Source organism: Dicentrarchus labrax, unplaced genomic scaffold (genome assembly GCF_905237075.1).
Source record: "Dicentrarchus labrax unplaced genomic scaffold, dlabrax2021, whole genome shotgun sequence".
Classification (NCBI taxonomy): Eukaryota; Metazoa; Chordata; class Actinopteri; family Moronidae; genus Dicentrarchus; species Dicentrarchus labrax.
The window spans coordinates 21,665,588-21,687,430 of NW_026136718.1; the positions used below are offsets into that span (position 1 = coordinate 21,665,588).

Consider the following 21,843-nt stretch of genomic DNA (forward strand, 5'->3'; position numbering starts at 1 on the left):
TGTAAGGTATTAGTACTTAGTATTAATACTAGTTATTTTAATTATTAGTCATTTTCGGTTTTCGTTACCTTCGTGTAAAATTATTTAAAGAACTGCTGTTTCCGTTTCGTTTCTGTCAATTTTTGCGACCAAAAGCTCTTCAGAAGTCGTATATGAACAACATTTGAATGCGGCATTTCCCCCCCATCCAATGAAATGTCATCGTCACATTATGAAGACACAGTCTCAATACATGGAGAATACAGTACATGTATATATTCACACATCCCCATATATAGGATATTATATAAAATGATAACATACAGAAAAAGACGATCAGCTCAACATAAAGCTAAAAGCATAAGTAGATCTCTAGACAATGACAGTGTCAGAAATGATTAGAAAATAACTGCACATACAAATAAAGGCAACCACATATTGATTACCCCCATGGCAAACTCTCAAAACTAAGAACACCTGGTAATACACTGATGAGATATTGAATAAAACGCATCTGCTCTCAAATGATCTGCTCATACAGAAGTATGTGGGAGGCTTTCTTGAGATTTGGAGTATTATAACTCTTAGATAAATGTGACCCCCTCAACTAGAGAGAAAATGTGATACTATTATTTTAGACAACGACCCTTCCAATGAGAGTGAAGGACCCTGGTACCATAAAGAAAGATGCAAAGGTCAACAGTCTGCTATATATTATTTAAAATATTTAATTTACAGCGACCACCAGGCAACGTGGAACATGTGACAAAGATAATTCAGTTCCAGATACATTTTAATGTCTGATCTCATCTTCACAGGAGCTCAGTGGAGGTGAATGAAATCATTCTGGGCGGCTGAAAGGCGAAGTGTGGTCTAACAGTGTCATCTGGCTGAAACTACATCATCCAGAGCAGTATTGCAACAGCCGTATAGTTCTTGCACTCCTCACCCCAAACCACGTGCTTTAAGAGGACAATCAGCCGTAGAGCAACAGCGCCCCCACGTGGGTCCCTGAACACATCACGCTCCAGTGTAACGCCCTGTAGAAAAGCGCCAGTCATGCAAAAAAAAAGTGAGGCTGATACAGTTTCAGCTTCCGGATCAAGTCAAATACTGTGAAAGAATATGTTTCTAATTTTAACTGTTGACTAATAAAATCCTCAGCGTGACAAAGACTCCGTGTCTTCCCGGATGTAAACTACTGACTCATTTATTAACATACTAATCATTATTATTTTAGGCTATATGATGACGATGATGATATATGATTCCCAGAAATTAAGAAGAATAAATATTGTAATCATTTGATTATATGTTATATAATAACAGTAACATATTACTAATATATATATAATAGATGTAAGAGGCTCATAAAACCCTACGTTTTATTTATTTATTGTATTATTTATTATACGAGTACTTGTAATATTGCAGAATGAATAAGTGAATCAACAAATAAACAGACTAACAGGCTCTAAGCTACAGTCACGACAAAGTGGAAAGGGTGGACAAAATAACAAGAACACCTTGAGAAAAACTGTTCATTTTGCGCAGTTTTTCTGAAGCCTATAAGATGCTTAAAATATTTCAAATGATCCTACATGTAATGTTAAGTAGTTTCTTGCACCTGTCAGAGGAGTTGATTGAACGCCTGTGGTGATTTGTGCTGCCTGTAGTTTGTGTTGTTTCCTGTTGTTGTGATAGATGTGCTTGGTGGGTAGGTGTCAGTCTCTCTACTAACTCATGGCACCGAGTCAGAGCCACTGACTATTTTGAACAGAGAACACGTGGCACTGTTTCTGGAGAGAGAGAGAGAGAGAGAGACAGACACACACAGAGAGAGAGAGAGAGAGAGAGAGAGAGAGAGAGAGAGAGAGAGACGCACACACTCCTCCTTCAGTCCCTCCAGCCACGCACACACACTGGCGGAGCTGCTGTCTGCAGTAGTACAGTACAGCTGCCTGGGATTTCTCTTAGTTAAAGAGTCTGAGGGTCGAGTGGCGAACGAGAGAGAAAAAGGGAGAGTCCAGCTGAAACGAGACGAAGCGGGACGACGTTTGTTTTGGTTTATTTTCTTACTGTGTATCCGGAAGACAGAGATGATGGAGACCAAACTCTGGGCTGCCCTTTTTGCGCTGCTGCTCATTCACTGGGGATCAGCTGAGCCTGGTAGGTAGTGTCTTTTTTTCGTTTGTTTGCACGTCTTGACTTGTTTTTCCAATTTGATTAATATGTGCTAGATTGTCAATGGTTTACTGTACCACCACGACCCCTCACACACACACACACACACACACACACACACACACACACACACACAAACCAGTCTCACCTGCTGCCAGTCACCTGTGGTGATTTTGAACAGAGATTAAAGCAGACAGAGCTGAAGTGAGTCTACAGTGTGAAATCTGCTTTGTTTCTGCTTGTTGAACCTACAGAGACAGTTGAGTGTCAGCACTTCAGTTCCTCTTGTGTGTTTCCTTTCAACCCTCCTTGAGATCAGCCCACCTTCAGTCAGGCCATGTTTCAGTTTCCTACTGGTCTCATTTTGTTTCCAATCACAGCTTCTTTTTTAAAAAATGAATTTCCTTCCTACATCTGATCGTCTGCTATTTGTTTAAACTGCCTCACACTTTATCTCTCACATCCCCCTCCTCCCCCCTCTTCTTCTTCCTCTCTCTGCTTGCATTACATTTACACACCTCTCACACATCCTGTGTTTCACTTAACCGCCTTCCGCTTTCTCTCCTACCTGTTTCAAACACTTTCTCCTCCTCCTCCCTTTCTCCATCAGTGCCTCTCACATAAAAGGAAAATCAGACTATTGACATTTGAAAAGATTTTATTGGGCAGAACTGTCCCATCAGCTCCTCAAGCTGAAAGTCAAATGAATAGAAAACAGCTCGGCTCCACTGGAGGACATTTATTGGCTGTAAATGAGCAGGGAAGTACATTGTGATAAATGACACCTCTGACTGTGTGCTGTGGCACACTGTCATTTTACTGGCTTCATGCTAATAGGCTTGCCTCTGTAGTACAGTATGTAGACTTTATGAACAGATTTAAAGCAGGGCAATGGGCGTGGGTTCAGTTTTATTGTGAACAGACTTTATACAGTACATATATATATATATATATATACAGTATATAAAACCCAGGGTGCTTGTCAGGTAGAATTTCTGACTCATTTAAGGAAAGGCAGAAATGGCGATTTGTTAACATTCTCAATATACACTCAATCATTCAATCGGAAAAGTCCCTCTGAGCTTATTTTAAGAAAATAACATTTAAAAATATCCAGTCTGTCTCATTCTTACATGTTATACGGTCAAAAGCCTCTTTTGTTTCACTCTTAACTCAGCCGACTTCCTTTCTAACTGATAAATCACATTTTGTATACTCTTTATAAAGGTGATCTAACTAGTAACCTTGGTGAAAGTCTTACAATACACAAAATATGAAAATAGTGAACAAACATCTAATAAATACTCAATAATATCTGTATAATAAATTGAGTTAAAAATTTCTGAAAGTAATTTATTGTTTTAATTTGTTATTTCTGTCATCCTGTTATTTCTCTTATTTGATTTATGTGAGACTGAAGATGCATTTAATGTTTCATCATGGGTTATTTAAGCCTCTTGTAGTAACGTGTCCTTTATTTCTGATAAGTTACTTTTGTTGATGTTTCTAAAAGAATGAGTTGTGTTTAAGGAGGGGGACCCTTTTGTGGGTGACGTTATGTCATGGAGGCATGGAGCAGAAAACCAAGTTCATTGTTTGAAATATAATAATTAGTATATAACTGTGTTTTTCGTAGGGCTGCATGATATGGTAAAAACATCATATTACGATTATTTTCACAGATATTGCAATTCACAATTATATGGGAATGATCTTTTTTTTTTTTTTTCTCTCATCTGACTACCAACATCTGTTGGAGTCTGTACCAAACCTTTTTGTAGACCAGGGCACCTCTGCAGCGCTACAGTACTTCAGTATAATGCTGTTTTGTTTACCTTTATTAAAACATTGCTCTTGTAATTTGCATATTGTACTTATTGCAATATTAATAATATTTCGATTAATTGTGCAGCCCTAGTTTCTGGTATCTTATAAGTCATTGTTTGCTGGGTACTTTCATGTGCATGACACAATTAAAAACATAACAAACAATAAGACCCAGGGCTGCAAAAGAAGATGAGAGGCTGGAGGAACGACATGCAGCTTGAGGAGGTCACACGACGGTTGGCAGCAAACATCTTAAATAAGTGCAGGTGAAAAGGCCAAGGATGGCGTGCACAGAGCTATTTTCAGCCTTTTCAGTTCTGGTTAGTGGGGAAACCTTTTCAAAATGATTGCACGTGCTCTGAAACCAGTGCTTATTGGGATTTTACAGCAGCTGTTAGATGGGTTTCACACAGAAGGTAATACTGATAGAACACCTCCAGCGTGCTGAGGCTGCAGACAGCTGCTCGCAGAGAAACGGTTGGTTGTTCCTCCTCTCACTGGCAGCAGGGTCAAGAAGTGAGCATGAGCTACTTCCCTAGGTACATGCTGCTTTGGCCTGAAAGATTGTGTGAGTAATATCTGGAGAGAGGAGTGTGCAATAGTGGAAACAGTGGTTCTCTTTATAAATCTACTCTGCACACACACACACACACACACACACATATATATATATATATATATATATACAGAAACAGACATACTAGTTTGGCATTTGACCTAATGGAGCTAAAGTGAGGGAACAGGGCCAGTATTATATAGGCAAGCACCCCTGTCTATTTATGACTGTCTGTTTTTGTATCATTTAGAGTTCAAACAGGTCTCTCTCTCTCTCTCTCTCACTGTGTGTGCTGATGAGCTGTGTGAGCGATTACGGAGGTAATGAAAGGCATCATGGCAGTGTGTTACTGAACGGTAATGACATTACATTACATTAGTGCTCTGGTCTTCATCAAAGGGAATCATGTAGAAACAGGAATGAAGACTTGTACAGTGAAGAGATCAAGACCATGAGGGGAGAGAGAGAGAGAGAGAGAGAGAGAGAGAGAGAGAGAGAGAGAGAGAGAGAGAGAGAGAGAGAGAGAGAAGGTCTTCATTAAAAGGACATTACTTCGTAGATCAAAGTAGAAGTCATTCAAAGTAAAAGTCTGAGTCAGTCTTTATCCATTTTATTTTGTACTCTGGAATTATGTTTTACAGTAATGCGACTGGGTTGTGCGTCTTTGCAACTCTCAATATCCATACAGTGGTTCCCAACCTGGGGTCCTCCAAGAGGTCTTAAGATAAATCTGAGGAGCCATTACATGATTAAAAAGCATATTTATGTGTCACAAATTGTGCAATTTTCTTGTTTTAAAATGGGGGATAGTTTTACCTTTTTAGGCCTCTTTTCAACAACAATTTGAGGGAAACATCCCTCTTTGGTTGAACTGCTCACGTCTCAAGGGGTCACAAGTAGCTTCACTTTGTTTCACTATAAAGGATCACTCACAAAAACCACCGCATCCTGATGCAAAAGAAATTATATTCTCACCCAGCACTTTAGCAAGACAGTAAACCCATTTGTTCCAATGAAACTGCTCATTGATCAACTGATAGACTGTAATTCTATTAAGTGTTGCACTGCTTTGCTTGAAAAATTATGCACAGACAGACAACTTCCCCCGGATAAATAAAATATGTGTATGTTAAATAATTATTATTATATAATAATTGTTGTTGGATACACATTGCTGACTGTTGTCCCCTGTTCGCTTGAAATAATGAGCAAATACGTTGTTAATGACTCCAAATTTGACTGAGTCCTCTCCTCATCAGGTGATGCCGCTCCCTCCTCTAATTCAAAAGGTGCTCTTCAGGCTCCAGTTGCAGAGCCTGAACCTGCTTCTGGCCTGAACTCCAGCAACCATGCTGCCACGCTTTTACCGAATGCCTCTGACACCAATGTCACCAGTAGTTTGAGAAACAACACAACTACAGAAGGGCAAATGAATAATGGTGACTATGCAACTGCATTCTTAATTCTGCATTAATCACTGATCTAATGTTGTGGTTGTTATTCGTCTGTTTGAAGTTTGCCATTAGGGAAGTTTTGTCACACTTCAGAGGGATTTAGTAGGGAGTCTAGCAGCAGGTGGCTTAGAGTTTAGGAGCTATATTTAACAAAGTCCTTATCTCTGTTTTCCACATCCAGAAGTGGGCCACAGAGTGGCAGGGTTAAAGTGTTGGCAGTCAGGCCACAAACACAACACAGGCTGAGACAGAGATGTCAGTATAGTTTAAAAAAGAAAAGTGTAGTGCAGGATAGAATATCAGAGATGGTGTTAGATCAAAGTAAAAGATGAGAATAAAGATGAGTTAATTAAAGGTCTGCTGTGAGAGCAATGGTAAAATATAAATATAGTCAGTGAAAAGTTTGTGCGGAAGACATTCAGATGGTGTTGAGGAGAGGAAAGAAGTGATTAAATGCTGTGTGACTTTTCACAAGGGGGTGAGAAAGGTAGAAGTGAAATACCCCCCCCCTCACACACACACCCGGCGCTGGTTCACACGTTAGACTCATAAACATATTCACAGTCTAAGCACATTTTTTGGCTTTCTGTGGAAAAATCTGTTCATGTATATTTGCATGTGCACAACTTTAAGGGTTGGTATCTCTGTCTAGCCACGCAGATAGTTTAGGTTTTTTTTGGGGGGGGGGGGTATGACATGTAATAAAGGTCGCCAGCTGAAATTGGACTGGTGGCGGTTCCGACCGTGTGGTCATGTGGCATGGAAGTCAGACAGACATTTTAGGATTTAGATTAAACTTGACAATAGACTTGTCAAGTGAAACACAATACAAATACTTGATCCCCCAGGCCCTAAGATTAAAACGTTTTTTTCATTTAAAAATGTGCCACAAATCAATTAATTTGCCTCTAGTTCCTAAAACAGCTAACGTTAATGCTACTCCCAGAATATTGACACCTAATTCCCCAGATTTTAGTTTGAGCCAGTCTGACAGCATCCAATCAAGAGTCTACAGCCACACTGGTGCTTTTAGCTAATGCTAATGTCAGCATGCTACAAAAGAAGCTCACAATGCAGATGCTAATGTTAAGCAGGCATCATGTTTACCAGGTAGGATGTGCTAATTGCACAAAACACAAAGGCTGATGGGAATGTCTTCAGTTTTCATTAGAAATTTCCAACTGATGATCATGGTACACGAAAAGTTGAAACGTCAAGTTATTATGGAGATCTGTACAAAACGTATGGCAATCTATCCAATAGCTGACAATAGACATTTCACTATAAACCAAAAATATCAACCTCATATTGGCGCTACAGCAAAGGTCAGGAGATCACCAGAAGTTATCCTCATGTAATTTTAAATTTTAAATTTCAGACTGGATCAGCACTGCCACCCATAGAGCGTAGTTCTGGTAAAAACAACATGCTCTGAGCACCACAAACAAAATTCCCTTTACCTACATCGTATTGGGTGGTGGCAGGTGTCTCAGAGAGCAATATCGAAAAACCTGGCAGATAAAACCAATTATCTGCATGGCTGGATACCACTGGGGGAAATTGAGAAAATGTGTTAATTTATAATATGGTTGATTATTTGTAATTTAATGCCTCATAGTCTCTTCTTAGGCTCTGCAGAACACTGTCCCAGTAATATTACAGTAATATAATTATAATGTTGTCTTTTTCTTTCTGCAGATACTGTCATCGTCCCTTCCTCAGATCCTAAAATAAACCTGACAAATCAGTCAACAACACAGCCTACAGCTCCTCCCGCTGAGAGCCACGCCCCCACCTCTCACCTCACACCCACCACCATCGCCACCACCAGCACCACACACACAACTCACCCTGCTCCCACAGACACCACACAGACCACCGCGCCACCCACAAACACCTCGCCTCAAGCTACACCTACACTTCCTGTCTCCGTGACAGCATCAAACCAGCCCACACACAACATAACACACTCATCCACTTCTGTCCCAACACCTGAGCCACCTAAATCCGGAAATACCACCACTTCCACCATCGCCCAGTCCACTTCAGCATCCAGCACCAGCTCCTCTAAAGAGCCCCCCAATTCACAAACGCAAAACACTGCACCACCCGACGGACATCCTGGGACCTCCACTGAAGCCCACCAAAAGTTAACAAGCAGCCCACCAAGCAGCCCCCAGGCCAAAACCCATGCCGACACCCCCTCCCAGCTCAACGTTGGGGGTGACAGTAAGTGAATAATATCTTCTGTGTCGGTAAATGAATTTAAATCTGGGCGATTCACGGCCTGGATATTGACAGATCCAGAAGTGAATTAGCTTAACAACAAAGGCGACGCTGTTCTTTGTTTTCCAGCACAAGCCAGTCCTCGCATCTACACACACAGACACAAACACACACCACGCATCCCCCCCGTCTACATCTACAAGCACTGTCACCACCAAGCACTCCACAATCATGGCTCTGTTTGGAAAAGGGACAGAGGCAGTCATGGGACTCGAGTCCTCAAGAATGCTCTGTTTTCCTTCTTTTTCTGTTTCTCTCGCCCTGTCTGTCTGCTAAATGATTTATATATCTACAGTACATGTCTTTATCTATTCTCAGTTTTTTCACCCTGAGAGGACTCAGATTGCAAAAGAGGGAAAACCTAATTAACACTTTGGAGTTGACCAGCCTGCTCGAATACTGTTAAAATATAAAATTCCTTCTGGTTCTCTCACTCTGCGTGGTTTTATTAGGCCACGCTTGGCACTTCGCCTCTTTCCATTAGCCAGAGGAACTGGGAGCCTTCGCTGCTCTGTGGTGGTTGTTACTTTCAACCAGAGGATATAAAAAAACAGCTAAGTTTACAAAATAGTTTTCCATAGCAACATCCATATAAAGAAATACACTCCCAAAAAAGCAGGAGCAAACTCCTCCCGCAAAGAAATATGCAAACACAGAGACATCAACATAGAAAGGTCAAGAGTGATGATGTTGTTAGAGATTGAACAGCACTCTGAGAGAAAACTAAAACATACTGTACTGTAGGCACATACAACATAAACTGCTTGATTCTAATTCTTAAAATTATGCCCTAAAAATAAATTTACTTGTTCAACAGAGAGCTTAAGTAGAGGCAAGCTTAACATCACCATCCTGTGTTTGACATTTGTGTCCGGAGCTACATGATGAACACTGGAGCTCAACATGCTGTGGTCGAGTCTATATTTAGCTCCAGTTACAGCTTTACATAAATAACCATTTAAGAATCTGTGATTCTACATTTCGCACCGTATTAAGTCACGATAAAAAAAATCTTTTACATTGCCTGCTTGTTTACTCAGTTTTCTACTGTGTGTTTTTGTTCCAGCTACGGTGATCCATGAGTCTCCCACATTAGACCCCCTCCTGGCTGGCCTGGTGTCAGCCTTCATCATCACTGCTGTCATCATCACTCTGCTTCTCTTCCTCAAACTGCGCCGAAGAGACAACCGACCAGAGTTCCGCAGGCTCCAGGACCTACCTATGGTGAGCATGTCCGTAACATCCAGGCAACACTTTCACCGCTGTCTCAGTGAAAATATTCAGCACAGATGTGAGATATACTGTTACAACTTACCAGGAGCCATTTGGCATAACTGCACAGTTCCTGCTGCCAGCCATAGTGTAGTATATTATAAAAAAGCTGTAACTATGGCTTTATTAATAGTTAATGAATTGTTTATTAAAGACTAAGTTGGAGTTTGTCCAACTAACTTATTCACATTTGGTAGTAGAGACTTAAAGATCCCCTCCAGACATGTAATAAGACATATATAGTCTGCTTGGTTTAGCCATCTACACATCTACTCCTTCTATCTTATTAAACCTTTCTGAATCTATGAATATGCAAATTTTGTTTATATTAGTTTTCCTGCTGGACACAAGATGTCTCCTACTTGACTGTAAAGTCCATTCAAAGTGTATGTGCACTGGCGGCTTCAAGTTTCTACATCACATTTAATAATAAGTTGCAAATTAAACCAAGTTTGACTTTCAAACTATTTGTGTATTCAAATCATGTTCCTAGCCCCTTAAAATCTGATTTTCAGTGAGCACAGAGAAACTTTCCACTTCCAGCAGATGAATATGAAAACATCCTTCTAGTGTCAAACTCTGCACAGACATCAGTCTGCACAGTGAAGATCAAACATCCAGCTGTAGGAACAAGAAGATTTTTTTTCTTTGGGTGGAACAGAACTTTAAATGATAATAGACAAATATGTGTTTATTTGTTTATTTGAGAGTTAGATGAGGAGGATGATACCACTCTCACGGTAAACAATATAATATGTTTATTGGGTCTTTATGCTGAGGTTGTAGCTTAATATATATATATATATATATATATATATATATATATTTATATACAGGCATATCAATCTTCTCATATAAATCTCAGGAAGAAATTACTATTCCTTAACTTAACTTAATGACTCACCACCCGTGGAGAGTTTTCACAAAGTTGTTCTTCTTAATGGCTTAATGGATCTATAAAACATTAAAAAGGATTAATTAACCATAATTTATAACTGATAACCCCATTTTTATCAAAAAGGGGTACCACAAAATTCATAGTATTGTATCATATATTATTATTATCTATTATATCATATTAGCTGTGTATAATTACTTATATTCCATTTTCTCTGTGTAGGACGATATGATGGAGGACACACCCTTGTCCATGTACAGCTACTGATGGAGGCACGACTGACATTTTTTTGGCACCCAAATACTCTCCTTGAATCCAGGCTCATGCCGCAATGGCTGTCAAACCTGGTCTCTCTTCCTTAATCTTCACCAAACAGAAAGAATTCTGGGTAGGTGTGAGCACATTTCTGGATTGCTTTCATTTATCTAGATCACTGTCATGTAGGAAAGGACACAATTGAAGCTGCAATGGACAATGAAGATAACGCCCACCATGGGGTCGGATTGGCTATTTTGGTGTCTTTAATTTCAAATTTGGCCAACGCCCTTGTTTAATACTGTATGCTTAATATTTGTCAGCCCATCTTGTGGAGTAAGGGAGTTGTATAATACATTTTCATTTCCCTAGAGTTATAAAGGTGTAAAGCAGGAGGCAACCTCATTTGGGCACTTGGACACAGACTCAGCCTTCTGCTACCAGACTCTTATGTGGGGTCACTGGTCTGATTTCCCTGTTATTAGTTAAAGTTACAAAGTCAGACAGAAAAAAGTCTGACGGAGAGGCCAGAGAAAAGAAATGAACATAGAAAACGGCCTGATTATGGAGGTTGCACTTTACTTTTTCAGGAGCAGGGGGAAAAAAATGGACATATTTTTGTGTATGATCAAATTTGAGTTTTGTATGCATAAAGAGGTGCGGGCAGTGTGTGTGTTTGTAGGTGTGTGAGTCTGTTGAAGGTGCGTGTAAGGATTTTTGAAGTTATGGAAGGGGATATTTAAGCGTTTTCTCTTTGTGTTGAAGGTCCTGCTGCCTTTTGGCCTGGTTTTGATACATGTGTTTTTTTCTCTCCTGGGGTCTTGAGTCCAGGAGAGAGTGCCTTACACATTATCGGAACAGCTCTTATTGTATACTGTATTTATAGTCAACTTCCAGATTTACCAGTCATTCCCAGAACTTTGTGCGATCCCCATCGAAAAACACACACTCTGGGCCAGGTAGCTGCTCTGACTTGCCTGTGTTTGAAGACTAGCCTTGAGCGTGTTCACCATGAGGCACTCATTCATACAATGACAGTTGCAGACTGAAATTGGCCAGTGGCCTTTCCACACAGTGTTAGCATTGTCCTGTGTGTTGTAAATACTACTGATGATTGCATCATGCAAAGAAAACTTTTTTGAAATGTCATCTTAGTTGGTGCTTTAGCTTTTCATGCAAACTGTTACATGGACTGTCCTGACAGCACCTTGTTCTCTCAGATGGAAAGTTCATGAATATTTCATTGATTTTACTGTGTATCTGCCTCGCTATCTGCATCCTCTGCAAATGTGCCGGAAAAAGTGAGCGAAAGTGAGACAAACACAAGACGACCCACGTCGATGGGAATCAGTTGGGAGCTAATACTTCAGTTAGTCAATTCGCAGTTGAATCTTTCTACCATGAATAACTACAGATGGGTGACAAATTAAAGGAATAATAAAACAAAATGGCCGATACTGGAGGGATAAACACCTAAAGATATTCCCTCACTTACTGTTTAGAACCCTTGTTCTTCCTTTTGTCAACCGTCTGTACAACCACAGAAAATTATACACTTGAGATGTCTGATATTGGTGTTAAAATTGTAAGTATCCTGAATGCATAATGAGGCTTTGCTGCCAGATGTGGATTATGGACTGTGTTTTATGATTAAAAGTATTTTGAAACCATCCTCTCTATTTCCTCTTAATCTCGCTTCAGATCTGTTATTCACAGTTTGTGTTGTAAACTGCTGTTTGGCTGCAGCACCAAGCACAACAAGAACACAACACTGATCTATAGAAGCAGCCATAGAAAGTCAAGCTCCTCTCTTTTAACTTTTACACAGACTTTTATTGTTTGGAGACAAAACACTAAACATTTTCTTTACAGACCAACAATGAATGTATCAGTGCACTGCTTTACTGCATCGCCACTGCACAATACTTGGCAAATGCAATAAAAGTGCAGTAGAAGGGTCTGATTCATCAGCCATTATCTGACCACAAACAAATAAATGGGCCTTTTCTTCATTAAATGTCTCTTCCAACTACTATATTAACAACTATACAAAGAGAGCGTGTTAGAAGAGGTTTAAATACTGTAATGTTCTGCTCTGTGCCATTTACTGTTTGTTAGAAAGGTCTTTTATTGCTCACTATTGATGGATGAGCTACATAGTGTATGTGGTCACTTTCTTCGCCCAATCCTGAAAACTCACACCCCACTGAACACCTAACCTGCCCGTCAGCTCCCCCATGGCTCTGCACTGAGGTCTGGGATCCACGATGGGGGGTGTCTGGATGCTGAAATATTTAACAGCTTGACACCAAGCCTCGCACAGTGTGACTCATGTCAGACAGGGCAGCATTAAGGGGCTCCTGACTTTACCGAGCTGTGTGTGTGTATAAAGAGATCGCACTGGAGGTGCCTTGATAGTGGTAATGGATTTTTGATTCCTCTTTGCCATCACTTCAGCTGCATTACCAGGAATCAAAACCTCATCCCTCGTGAGATTCCTCCTGGATTGAAGAGTGCAATATGTCAGCAAGAAAACCCCATTAAACATCCATTACTCTGTTAGTGTAGCTTACATTTACTGTACTGTACACGATCACCTGAACTTAAAGCTTAAAAGGTGCTGTGAATCTGTACTCGATGTAATACTGTACAAAGCTCAGTAGAAGTACAATTTCATTAAGGTACTGTTAAATTAGCTTGTTATAACCGATTGATTAATTCAAAAATGCCAACTAAAGGCAATATAAGCATACTATAGGTTTGATCAAAAGCAGTGATCAGTGGTGTAACACTGTTGTAGTGGGCAGAGATGAAAGGCCTGCAGTACTTAACTACACTAAAACTCTATCCAACTCCAACAATCTGTAATCTTAACAAGCCTAAACATAACTATTTTTAAAACTTCTGTCTAAAACCAAACATTGTGGTTTAGTGGACCAATCACAGTCCTCCAATCCTTTAACTCTGGTAGGACCCATCATTTATTGTCAGTGACTTGCAACATGGGTGCAGAGGGTGCAGCATAAAAGGAAAGCATTACATCCATTGAGTGGCGACTGACGTTGATGGAAATCATTCGGGAGCTAATATTATTTCAATTAGTCAGTTCGTAATCGAACCTTTCAAACATTAATAGCTACAGATGGGGGGCAAATTAAAGGAATAAATGTCTTGCTATGGCTGATACTGGAGGCATAAACAACTAAAGATATTCCCTCATTTACTGTTTTGAACCCTCGTTCTTCCTTTTGTCAACCGTCTGTACATCCAGCAGTAAATTATACACTTGAGATCTCTGATATTGGTGTTAAAAACTGTAATGAATGCATAATGAGGCTTTGCTGCCAGATGTGGATTATGGACTGTGTTTTATGATTAAAAGTATTTTGAAACCATCCTCTCTATTTCCTCTTTATCCCACTTCAGATCTGTTATTCACAGAGTTTGTTGTAAACTGCTGTTTGGCTGCAGCACCAAGCACAACCAGAACACAACACTGATCTATAGAAGCAGCCATAGAAAGTCAAGCTCCTCTCTTTTAACTTTTACACAGAATTTTATTGTTTGGAGACAAAACAGGTGCCTTGATAGTGGTAATGGATTTTTGATTCCTCTTTGCCATCACTTCAGCTGCATTACCAGGAATCAAAACCTCATCCCTCGTGAGATTCCTCCTGGATTGAAGAGTGCAATATGTCAGCAAGAAAACCCCATTAAATATCCATTACTCTGTTAGTGTAGCTTACATTTACTGTACTGTACACAATCACCTGAACTTAAAGCTTAAAAGGTGCTGTGAATCTGTACTCGATGTAATACTGTACAAAGCTCAGTAGAAGTACAATTTCATTAAGGTACTGTTAAATTAGCTTGTTATAACAGATTGATTAATTCAAAAATGCCAACTAAAAGGCAATATATATCAAAAGCAGTGATCAGTGGTGTAACACTGTAGTAGTGGGCAGAGATGAAAGGCCTGCAGTACTTAACTACACTAAAACTCTATCCAACTCCAACAATCTGTAATGTTAACAAGCCTAAACATAACTATTTTTAAAACTTCTGTCTAAAACCAAACATTGTGGTTTAGTGGACCAATCACAGTCCTCCAATCCTTTAACTCTGGTAAGACCCATAATTTATTGTCAGTGACTTGCAACATGGGTGCAGAGGGTGCAGCATAAAAGTGGCGACTGATTTCAAATTTTTGTGCCCAAAGGTTCAACCAGTGAACACTGTAGTGAGAAATAAAACAGCTTACAAAAATACTACAAAGTTCTGCTATCCACCGTCATGGCAAAAAATGTTCTCACAAGAAATCTCAGCTTTTTAAACAACAACAAAAAAAAGCTCTTCTTAGTTTGTTCTCAGCATCTTACCAGTCTGTGCATGTGGAGGCAGTTACTGCAGATTACTTAAAGACAATTTGTGGCTATCGCAGTCCTCGGCAGTTTGTACAGCCCTCAGCCCTCTAGCAGATATCGCTAACCAGACAGAGGGGGAGAAAAACATTTCAAACAAAGACACTGAATCCTTTGGTGGTTTGTTTCAGCACACTGTGGTAGCAAGGGTTGGGTGTGTCACATGGGACCAGACAAAAATAATTAGACAAGTAACTGAAAATCAGTTTGAAAAAAAAAAAAAAAGAAGCTCTGATTAACCTGTTAGTTACTGACACTGTGTGATCTGTTTGTTTGTATCACAGATCATATCCAAGCAGGTCTGTTACGCAACAGTAATAACACTAAGAAGGAGGACTTCATTACTTGTTATATGTATGTGCTTCTGTTGCTGCTTTTTGCCATACTTTCCCCTTCCCTTGGGACCACAATGGAAAGTCATCCTCACTATTTCTATTTTGGTTTTCAGATTAGGACTGTAACTCCAAACTGATCAAATCAATTTAAAGGTTACAATATGTCTCAGGTGGTGTGTTGGAGAATCTGTAAGAGTTGTCTTTATGTTGCAGAATTCTTCTCAAGTAGAATGACAGAACGTCGCCTTAAAAAAAAAGGTTAGAGATCATCGAGACTTAGGTCAGATCCTAAATCTGGGTTCACGTCATCATCGAGGAGATCACCACCTTCATCATCATCATCATCATCATCATCATCCTCCTCCAGATCTGATCCCGGACCAGCAAAGTCACTCCGTCTGGACTGAACGCTCAGACGCACTCGCGGCTTCTGATGAAGAGCTGGCAGAGGTGAAGAGCAGAGAAGGAGCAGTTACTTGTGTGTGTGAGAGTGACTGAGTGCCTCCTGTGGGATTAGGCTGGAAGACATTCAAATGTTTCCCATAACAACTGTGTACCAGTATGTGTGTGTGTGTATGTGTGTATGTGTGTGTGTGTGTGTGTGTGTGTGTGTGTGTGTGTGTGTGTGTGTGTGTGTGTGTGTGTGTGTGTACAATTGTCAAATTAGCCCGACTTCATGGGCCCAAATCAATCTGGGAAACATTTAGTGCAGATTGTAATCTCTTCCGGGAACAACATCAACCTTCTGTTACAGTAAGTCTCAGGGGTGAGCAGTGCACACACTCACACATACACAAACACACTGTGTACCAAATTTCCTAAGACATTACTTGCTTCGCAGAGACTGTTGGAGAGGAAATGAGAGCTTTACTGCTTTATCTGCAGATGGAATAACACGGTAGTTCTCACAATGGTGCTGCACATATCCCGATTACATTGCTCACCTTTCTTTTATTTCTAATTTTGACTTTTTCTTTCATCTTCTCTCTTTTCACACTTCTTCTCTGCCTTCATCATTGCACATCCTCTTGGATACATTTAAAGAAATAGACTGACATTTCGCTCACAATGCTGATCCTTTCTTGCTGTGAGTGGGATGAGAAGGTTGATAACACTCTCATGTCTTATGTGCTACAGCCAGGAGTACTAGCATAAATGTAAACAGTGGTGAAACAGCTAGTCTGGCTCTGTCCAAAGGTAACTAAATCTACCTAACAGTTCCTCTAAAGCTCACCAATTCCCATTATAGGACTATTTACGAGCAATCCTCTCATCTAACTCTCAGCCAGATACACACAAGCATATTTCCCAATAACTGTTCCTTTTAATAACTGCTGAAAAGGATACCAAAGACGAGTGCTCCCCACGCTGAGTCAGATCTACTGGGATGAATCAGAGCGAAGGTTGAGCCAGATGTGTGGGGGAGGGATGGGAGGGAAAACTACACGTCCCATCTTGCTAAAACCGTCATCAGTTTGTGCCCATCTGGCGCTCTGTGTAACGTTCTCTTGGTTGGACCATGTGATCCAATTGTCAAAACATGTTTGTGTTGGCGTACATGAAGGTGGACAGAAGGCTTGTGAAAGTGATATGATGGAAACACGTGGGGTTGATGACTCAGCACGCCGTTACTTTAGTATCTGTAGGTGCACAGGACAACTATACTTGGGTTCATTTTTCATTCAGAAAACATTCTTCCTCACCAGGCTCTTTGTCGTCCAGCCAGGACAGATCATCTGAGCTCACTTCAGCCAGGCTCGGGGTTGGACTGAAGTCTTCTGAGTCAGAGTCCGCCTCTTCGACTCTGACCCCTCTGCTGTGGCTGTGACGGAGCGGGAGCGGTGCTGGCCCTGAATCCAATAGAAAGACGTGGTTAAATAGTTTTATCATGCAGTGAATGTGTGTGTGAGAGCCGGAGTAGAGACTTGCCTGATGTGTGTGCTGACAGCAAAGGTGTTGGTTCACGTTCTCGGAGAATAAGTCTCCTGACCTCCTCCTTCAGCTCTGACACAGTTGTTCTGTTGTAAGACATTCAGTACAACATATGAGTGACGAGAGACAAAACCCCCAAAACACACACACATACACACAGGCACACAGGCACACTGGCACACAGGCACACGTACCTGATCTGGCGGACCTCTTCTTGTGTGTGTGAATACTTAGAGAGTGTCTTTGCCAGATCAGTGCTATGAGTTCTGTAGCTGTCTGTCAGCTCCTCCAGTGTCTGAACAATGCACAAAAAGGAAAGGTTAAGGATCTGAAAGAATACAAACCACACAGCAAACACAGCCTGCTTGATACAATGTGTGTGCACCTTGCAGCTGTGTTCGTACTGTCTCCTGGTCTCTCTGGTCTCTGCCTGCTGGAGGAACACGTCCTCCTCTTGTCTCCCTGTCAAAAGGAAAAGAAAGAGCAGACGTTGTGAACAAGCCTGTGCTTGCCTTTGCTTTGCAGGCCAGCATAAGCCCATGACATGTGCAGTCCCGCACAATCAATGCAAGGGCATGATCTGTGTGTGTGTGTGTGTGTGTGTGTGTGTGTGTGTGTGTGTGTGTGTGTGTGTGTGTGTGTGTGTGTGTGTGTGTGTGTGTGTGAGACTCACTTAGTCTCGTTTTCAGTTGGTCCACCTCTCTCCGCAGGTGTTCCAGCTCCTCTCGTCGGAGCTTGGAGCTGAAACTGTGGAAAAAGAAAGAAAAGTGCTTGTGTCTTACCAAATGTCACCTTCCTAGAAGCAAACAGGTGTAAACATTTTCCTGTCATTTTCAGTCTCTGGACCTATCATCAGTTTACTCTGCATTTACGCCCCCAGCTCCACCCCTAATGCACCTCTCCTCCAGGTTGCCTAGCGACGTGGCTCTGGTGATGTGTCCCCGTAGACTGCTCAGCTCACGTCCAACCTCCCTACGCCATTGCTCCAACCTCCGCTCTGCTCCTGGACTTTGTCCCCTCCTCGATTCGTCCCTCTCTCTTTCCCTCTCCCTCAGCCTGTGAACCTCCTCTGGAAAAGAAGAGATTAATATGAGGAAGGGATTCTTTTTTTCTCTTTTAGCAGCCTTGTGGACAAATCCAAATAATTTATTAATATCATTAATTATAAATGAATCCTCCCTTGATGAGTGTATTTGCTTTTTCAGACAGTAGAGAGGTGGAGGGAGAGAGAGATTTAGCAGAAACTCAACTTCAGACAACAGTGAGGCAGCATTTTTATGTATTGATATATAATTGTACTTTTTTTTTTTGTCCAAGCATCGTACATTGATTGATTTTTATTTATTTATTTAAGTGTCATGCACAACTCTATGGTGCCCAGCCCATGTGGGCTTATGAGACACTGAAGCAACATCAGCCAAGATGGCCACATGACAAATCACAACGTACAGTTTCACAAATTCAAAAAAGAAAATATTTGATATGATTCAGTTTTAATAACCAAAATGTCTTATTATGTTGGATACAGTGCTTTCTGTCTTATTTGCAATTCATTTTCTATAAATAATGTCAAAACAAAAATGTCCTTTGCTCTCCTCTTAAATTAAATATTATACATGGTTCTGTGAAATGTGAGTTTTGGTTTATACCAAATCTATATAAAGTGTAAATCAGACACAGACATACAAATAAGTCACAATACCAGCCACAGTAGATCAAGAAAGGAATAATATTGGGCATCTTAGCAATGGAAATAAATGAGACCATGTCTAAGTAACTCTGTAGTTCTCTTGCTTGTGGTGCTGTGAGTGCTGGTGCTACTAAACTACTGAACTAAATTCACTTGTTTATCAGACTTTACAGTTGAATAATAATAATAATAATAATAATAATAATAATAATAATACTACTATTATGATATTAAACAGGCACAATTAAAATTAATTATGTGATGACATAAAACACGATAAAATAATGAAAGGTAAAACATTGTTAAGTGTAGGTCATCTTGTAAAGGTGGGTCTTCAGGAGACCCTTAAAAGCAGCAGTGAAGTTAGCTGATCTCACACTGAGGGGAAGGCTGTTTCAAAGCCGAGGAATAACCGAATACGTCACCGTTGGTCTCCAGTCTGGTTGGTGGAACAACTCAAAGTTTTTGATCAGCTGATCTTAGGGGTCTGGCTGGGCTGTAAGGGGTTAAAGGTTATTTGATGCAGTCTGGAGCCAGACCATGGATGGCCTTGTAAGTAATGAATACAAATGTAAAATGTATTCTGAACTTAATCAGTAACCAGTGCAGTGACGCTAAAACTGGGGTGATATGAAGAATAGAATATATTTTGGAAGCTACAACCTTATGTGTAATGATTATCGGCAATGTGACCTCTTAACTTAGTTTGGGGCGAGGCCACGATGTTGAATCTGATAAAAAATCCTTTTTTCTAGTGGACAATAACAGGAGTCAGGTGTTGCTGTATTTGTGAAGGGATAATGTGACCCATTATAAACTGAGGTGAGTAGTCAGTGTGCAGTAGGTTACCTTGTAGTGTCTGGATGTGACATTGTTGAGACTGTCTTTCCCTTTCCATGTCATGGAGTTTCTGGGTGAGAGACTCAATCGCCTTGGAAAAAGACATTTGGAATTGTGTCAATTCCAACGACACAGATAATACATTATACAAACAAACCAACTGTTTGATCTCGCACACCTGGCTCGACTAAACAAATAATCACACACCTGGCTCTGTATCTGGAGTTGTGATTGGATAGCAGCCAGGTCTGCCCACTGAACACCAGGACTGAGAGATGGGGAAGGCTGTCGGAGAAGGGGGACTCGAGGAGGAAGAGCGGGAGGGTCCAAATCTGACTCATGGATCCTCTCCCTTACTGGAAACAAATCTGGAGAGGAAGACGCAAGTGAGAGAGGCTGTTTACAAAAGGGTTAAACCACAGGCCCTCTTATCATGATCTGGACCTTTTTGTTAAGTTTGAAAAGGTGGAAGTCTCTCTCTCTCACACACACAAACACACACACAGAGGCCATTTCCTCTGCTAGTCATATTCAGAAAACCTACAGTAGGTCACCCACCTTCTCCTGCTTTGGTGAATTTCCCCGGTGATGTCAGCCTCTCCTGTGCAACGGACACATAAAAACATCGAAATTCAGAGGGGAATTTCCAAACTCTCACAAACACAACATCCCTTTAATCTGAATAACTGAATGAGCCTGTTAAAAAGTTTAGTGGAGCGTCAGTGCCATCTACAGACAGCTGCAATAATGACAATTAACAACTGATCACAAGACCACAGTGAGGGCTGATGTAAAACAAAACATGCCACAGTGTACATTCCTCACACTCTCTTTAATAATGAGACTAATGAATTAGACAAAGGTAATATGAATCTACTCACCCTCATCTTTGCAACGCTACCATCTGCTACTGACAGTATAGAGCTGAGCTGATTGTCCCAGTTCATGTCTGAGTTGAACTAGAAAGAAACACATCATTCATTAGGGTTATCCTAATTCATAATCTTGGGTGCAAAATCGTCATGCAAGCCAGTGTTGTGCGGCCTGACAGTGACGGTACATCATCATTAACCAGTGTAGGATAGTGATACGGTAACATTAGACGTGTTTGGTGGCTGGTCGGGGAGGTAACAACCTAGTAAAGGTAATCTCTGACACCTTGTGGGAGATTCAATTACAGCAGGCCTTGATGGGTGCACGTTTACAGTGAAGCTTGTCAGCTGCTGCTCAGGAAAAATAGAGCTGAAGTGCCAGAAAGTGCAGACTGTCTGATAAGAAAGAGCTTTCTTAATTGATCTCCAGGTCCGTGGGGAATATATCTCCCTCCAGCCTCCAGGAGCAGGTAGCTACACACTGGAGATATCAGAGTACTGGATACCAACACACACACAATAAATGCACACTAAACACGTCAAGGTAACGTTAACACCGAGGAGGCGTGACAAACGTCAGATAGCCAATGTTGTCATGTTAACCTGAGCTAATGTCAGTTAGCAGCAGCTTCACGGTGACTTTTTACTGTCTTGTTTGGTAAAGTAATTATTGCCCGACAGCGAGTGATGTCTTCTTTTTAAAATATCATATAAACTATCTCTATAAAACACAATATATAATGTTTAAAGAGAGCGATACCAATGTTTATGTTAGCTGGCTAATCAGGCTACTCACAGAAAATCCTGCGACTCCACTTTTAAATCCAGGAGCTCATACCAGTAACGTGATTGCGTAGGACGTAGCCGCAGGGGTTTTCTGGGTAGTGTAGTACGTGGTCACTCTACTTGTCATTTGTAAAATAACTAAAGTGCTACAGTAGAATTCCTACTAAAAACATTGTTTATTGTATGTTAATCATTCATTTTGTCAGAAGCAATCATTGCGGAAACAGCAAGAGTCGAGCTTCATTTCTGACATTGA

At 40.7% G+C, this 21,843-nt stretch overlaps 2 protein-coding genes across 5 annotated transcripts; one reads left to right on the plus strand and one right to left on the minus strand.

The window, feature by feature from the left end:
- The first annotated feature begins 1,854 nt into the window (after positions 1–1,854).
- Positions 1,855–12,381, plus strand: LOC127349800 (uncharacterized). 2 transcript variants are annotated; one of them, XM_051375707.1, is made up of 5 exons: positions 1,855–2,148; positions 5,806–5,985; positions 7,699–8,229; positions 9,353–9,510; positions 10,679–12,381. In XM_051375707.1, exons 1-5 carry the CDS (start codon positions 2,079–2,081, stop codon positions 10,721–10,723), a joined length of 984 nt encoding a protein of 327 aa, XP_051231667.1. In that variant the 5' UTR covers positions 1,855–2,078; the 3' UTR covers positions 10,724–12,381. The 2 variants fall into 2 exon arrangements, with proteins under 2 accessions (XP_051231667.1, XP_051231668.1); XM_051375708.1 differs by lacking the exon at positions 5,806–5,985.
- Positions 12,382–12,522: 141 nt separating this feature from the next.
- On the minus strand, positions 12,523–21,651 carry LOC127349799 (E3 ubiquitin-protein ligase BRE1A). 3 transcript variants are annotated; one of them, XM_051375706.1, is made up of 14 exons: positions 21,598–21,651; positions 20,811–20,888; positions 20,488–20,530; positions 20,137–20,297; positions 19,939–20,020; positions 18,297–18,468; positions 18,073–18,146; positions 17,785–17,861; positions 17,594–17,694; positions 17,397–17,485; positions 17,171–17,317; positions 15,795–15,908; positions 15,091–15,195; positions 12,523–13,212 (listed from the first exon to the last, which is right to left on the minus strand). In XM_051375706.1, the coding sequence occupies exons 2-13, from the start codon at positions 20,874–20,876 to the stop codon at positions 15,113–15,115; spliced, it is 1,209 nt and encodes a 402-aa protein (XP_051231666.1). In that variant the 5' UTR covers positions 20,877–20,888; positions 21,598–21,651; the 3' UTR covers positions 12,523–13,212; positions 15,091–15,112. The 3 variants fall into 3 exon arrangements, with proteins under 3 accessions (XP_051231666.1, XP_051231665.1, XP_051231664.1); XM_051375705.1 differs by having other exon boundaries at positions 12,523–14,385; XM_051375704.1 differs by having other exon boundaries at positions 12,523–15,195.
- Between the last annotated feature and the right edge of the window lie 192 nt (positions 21,652–21,843).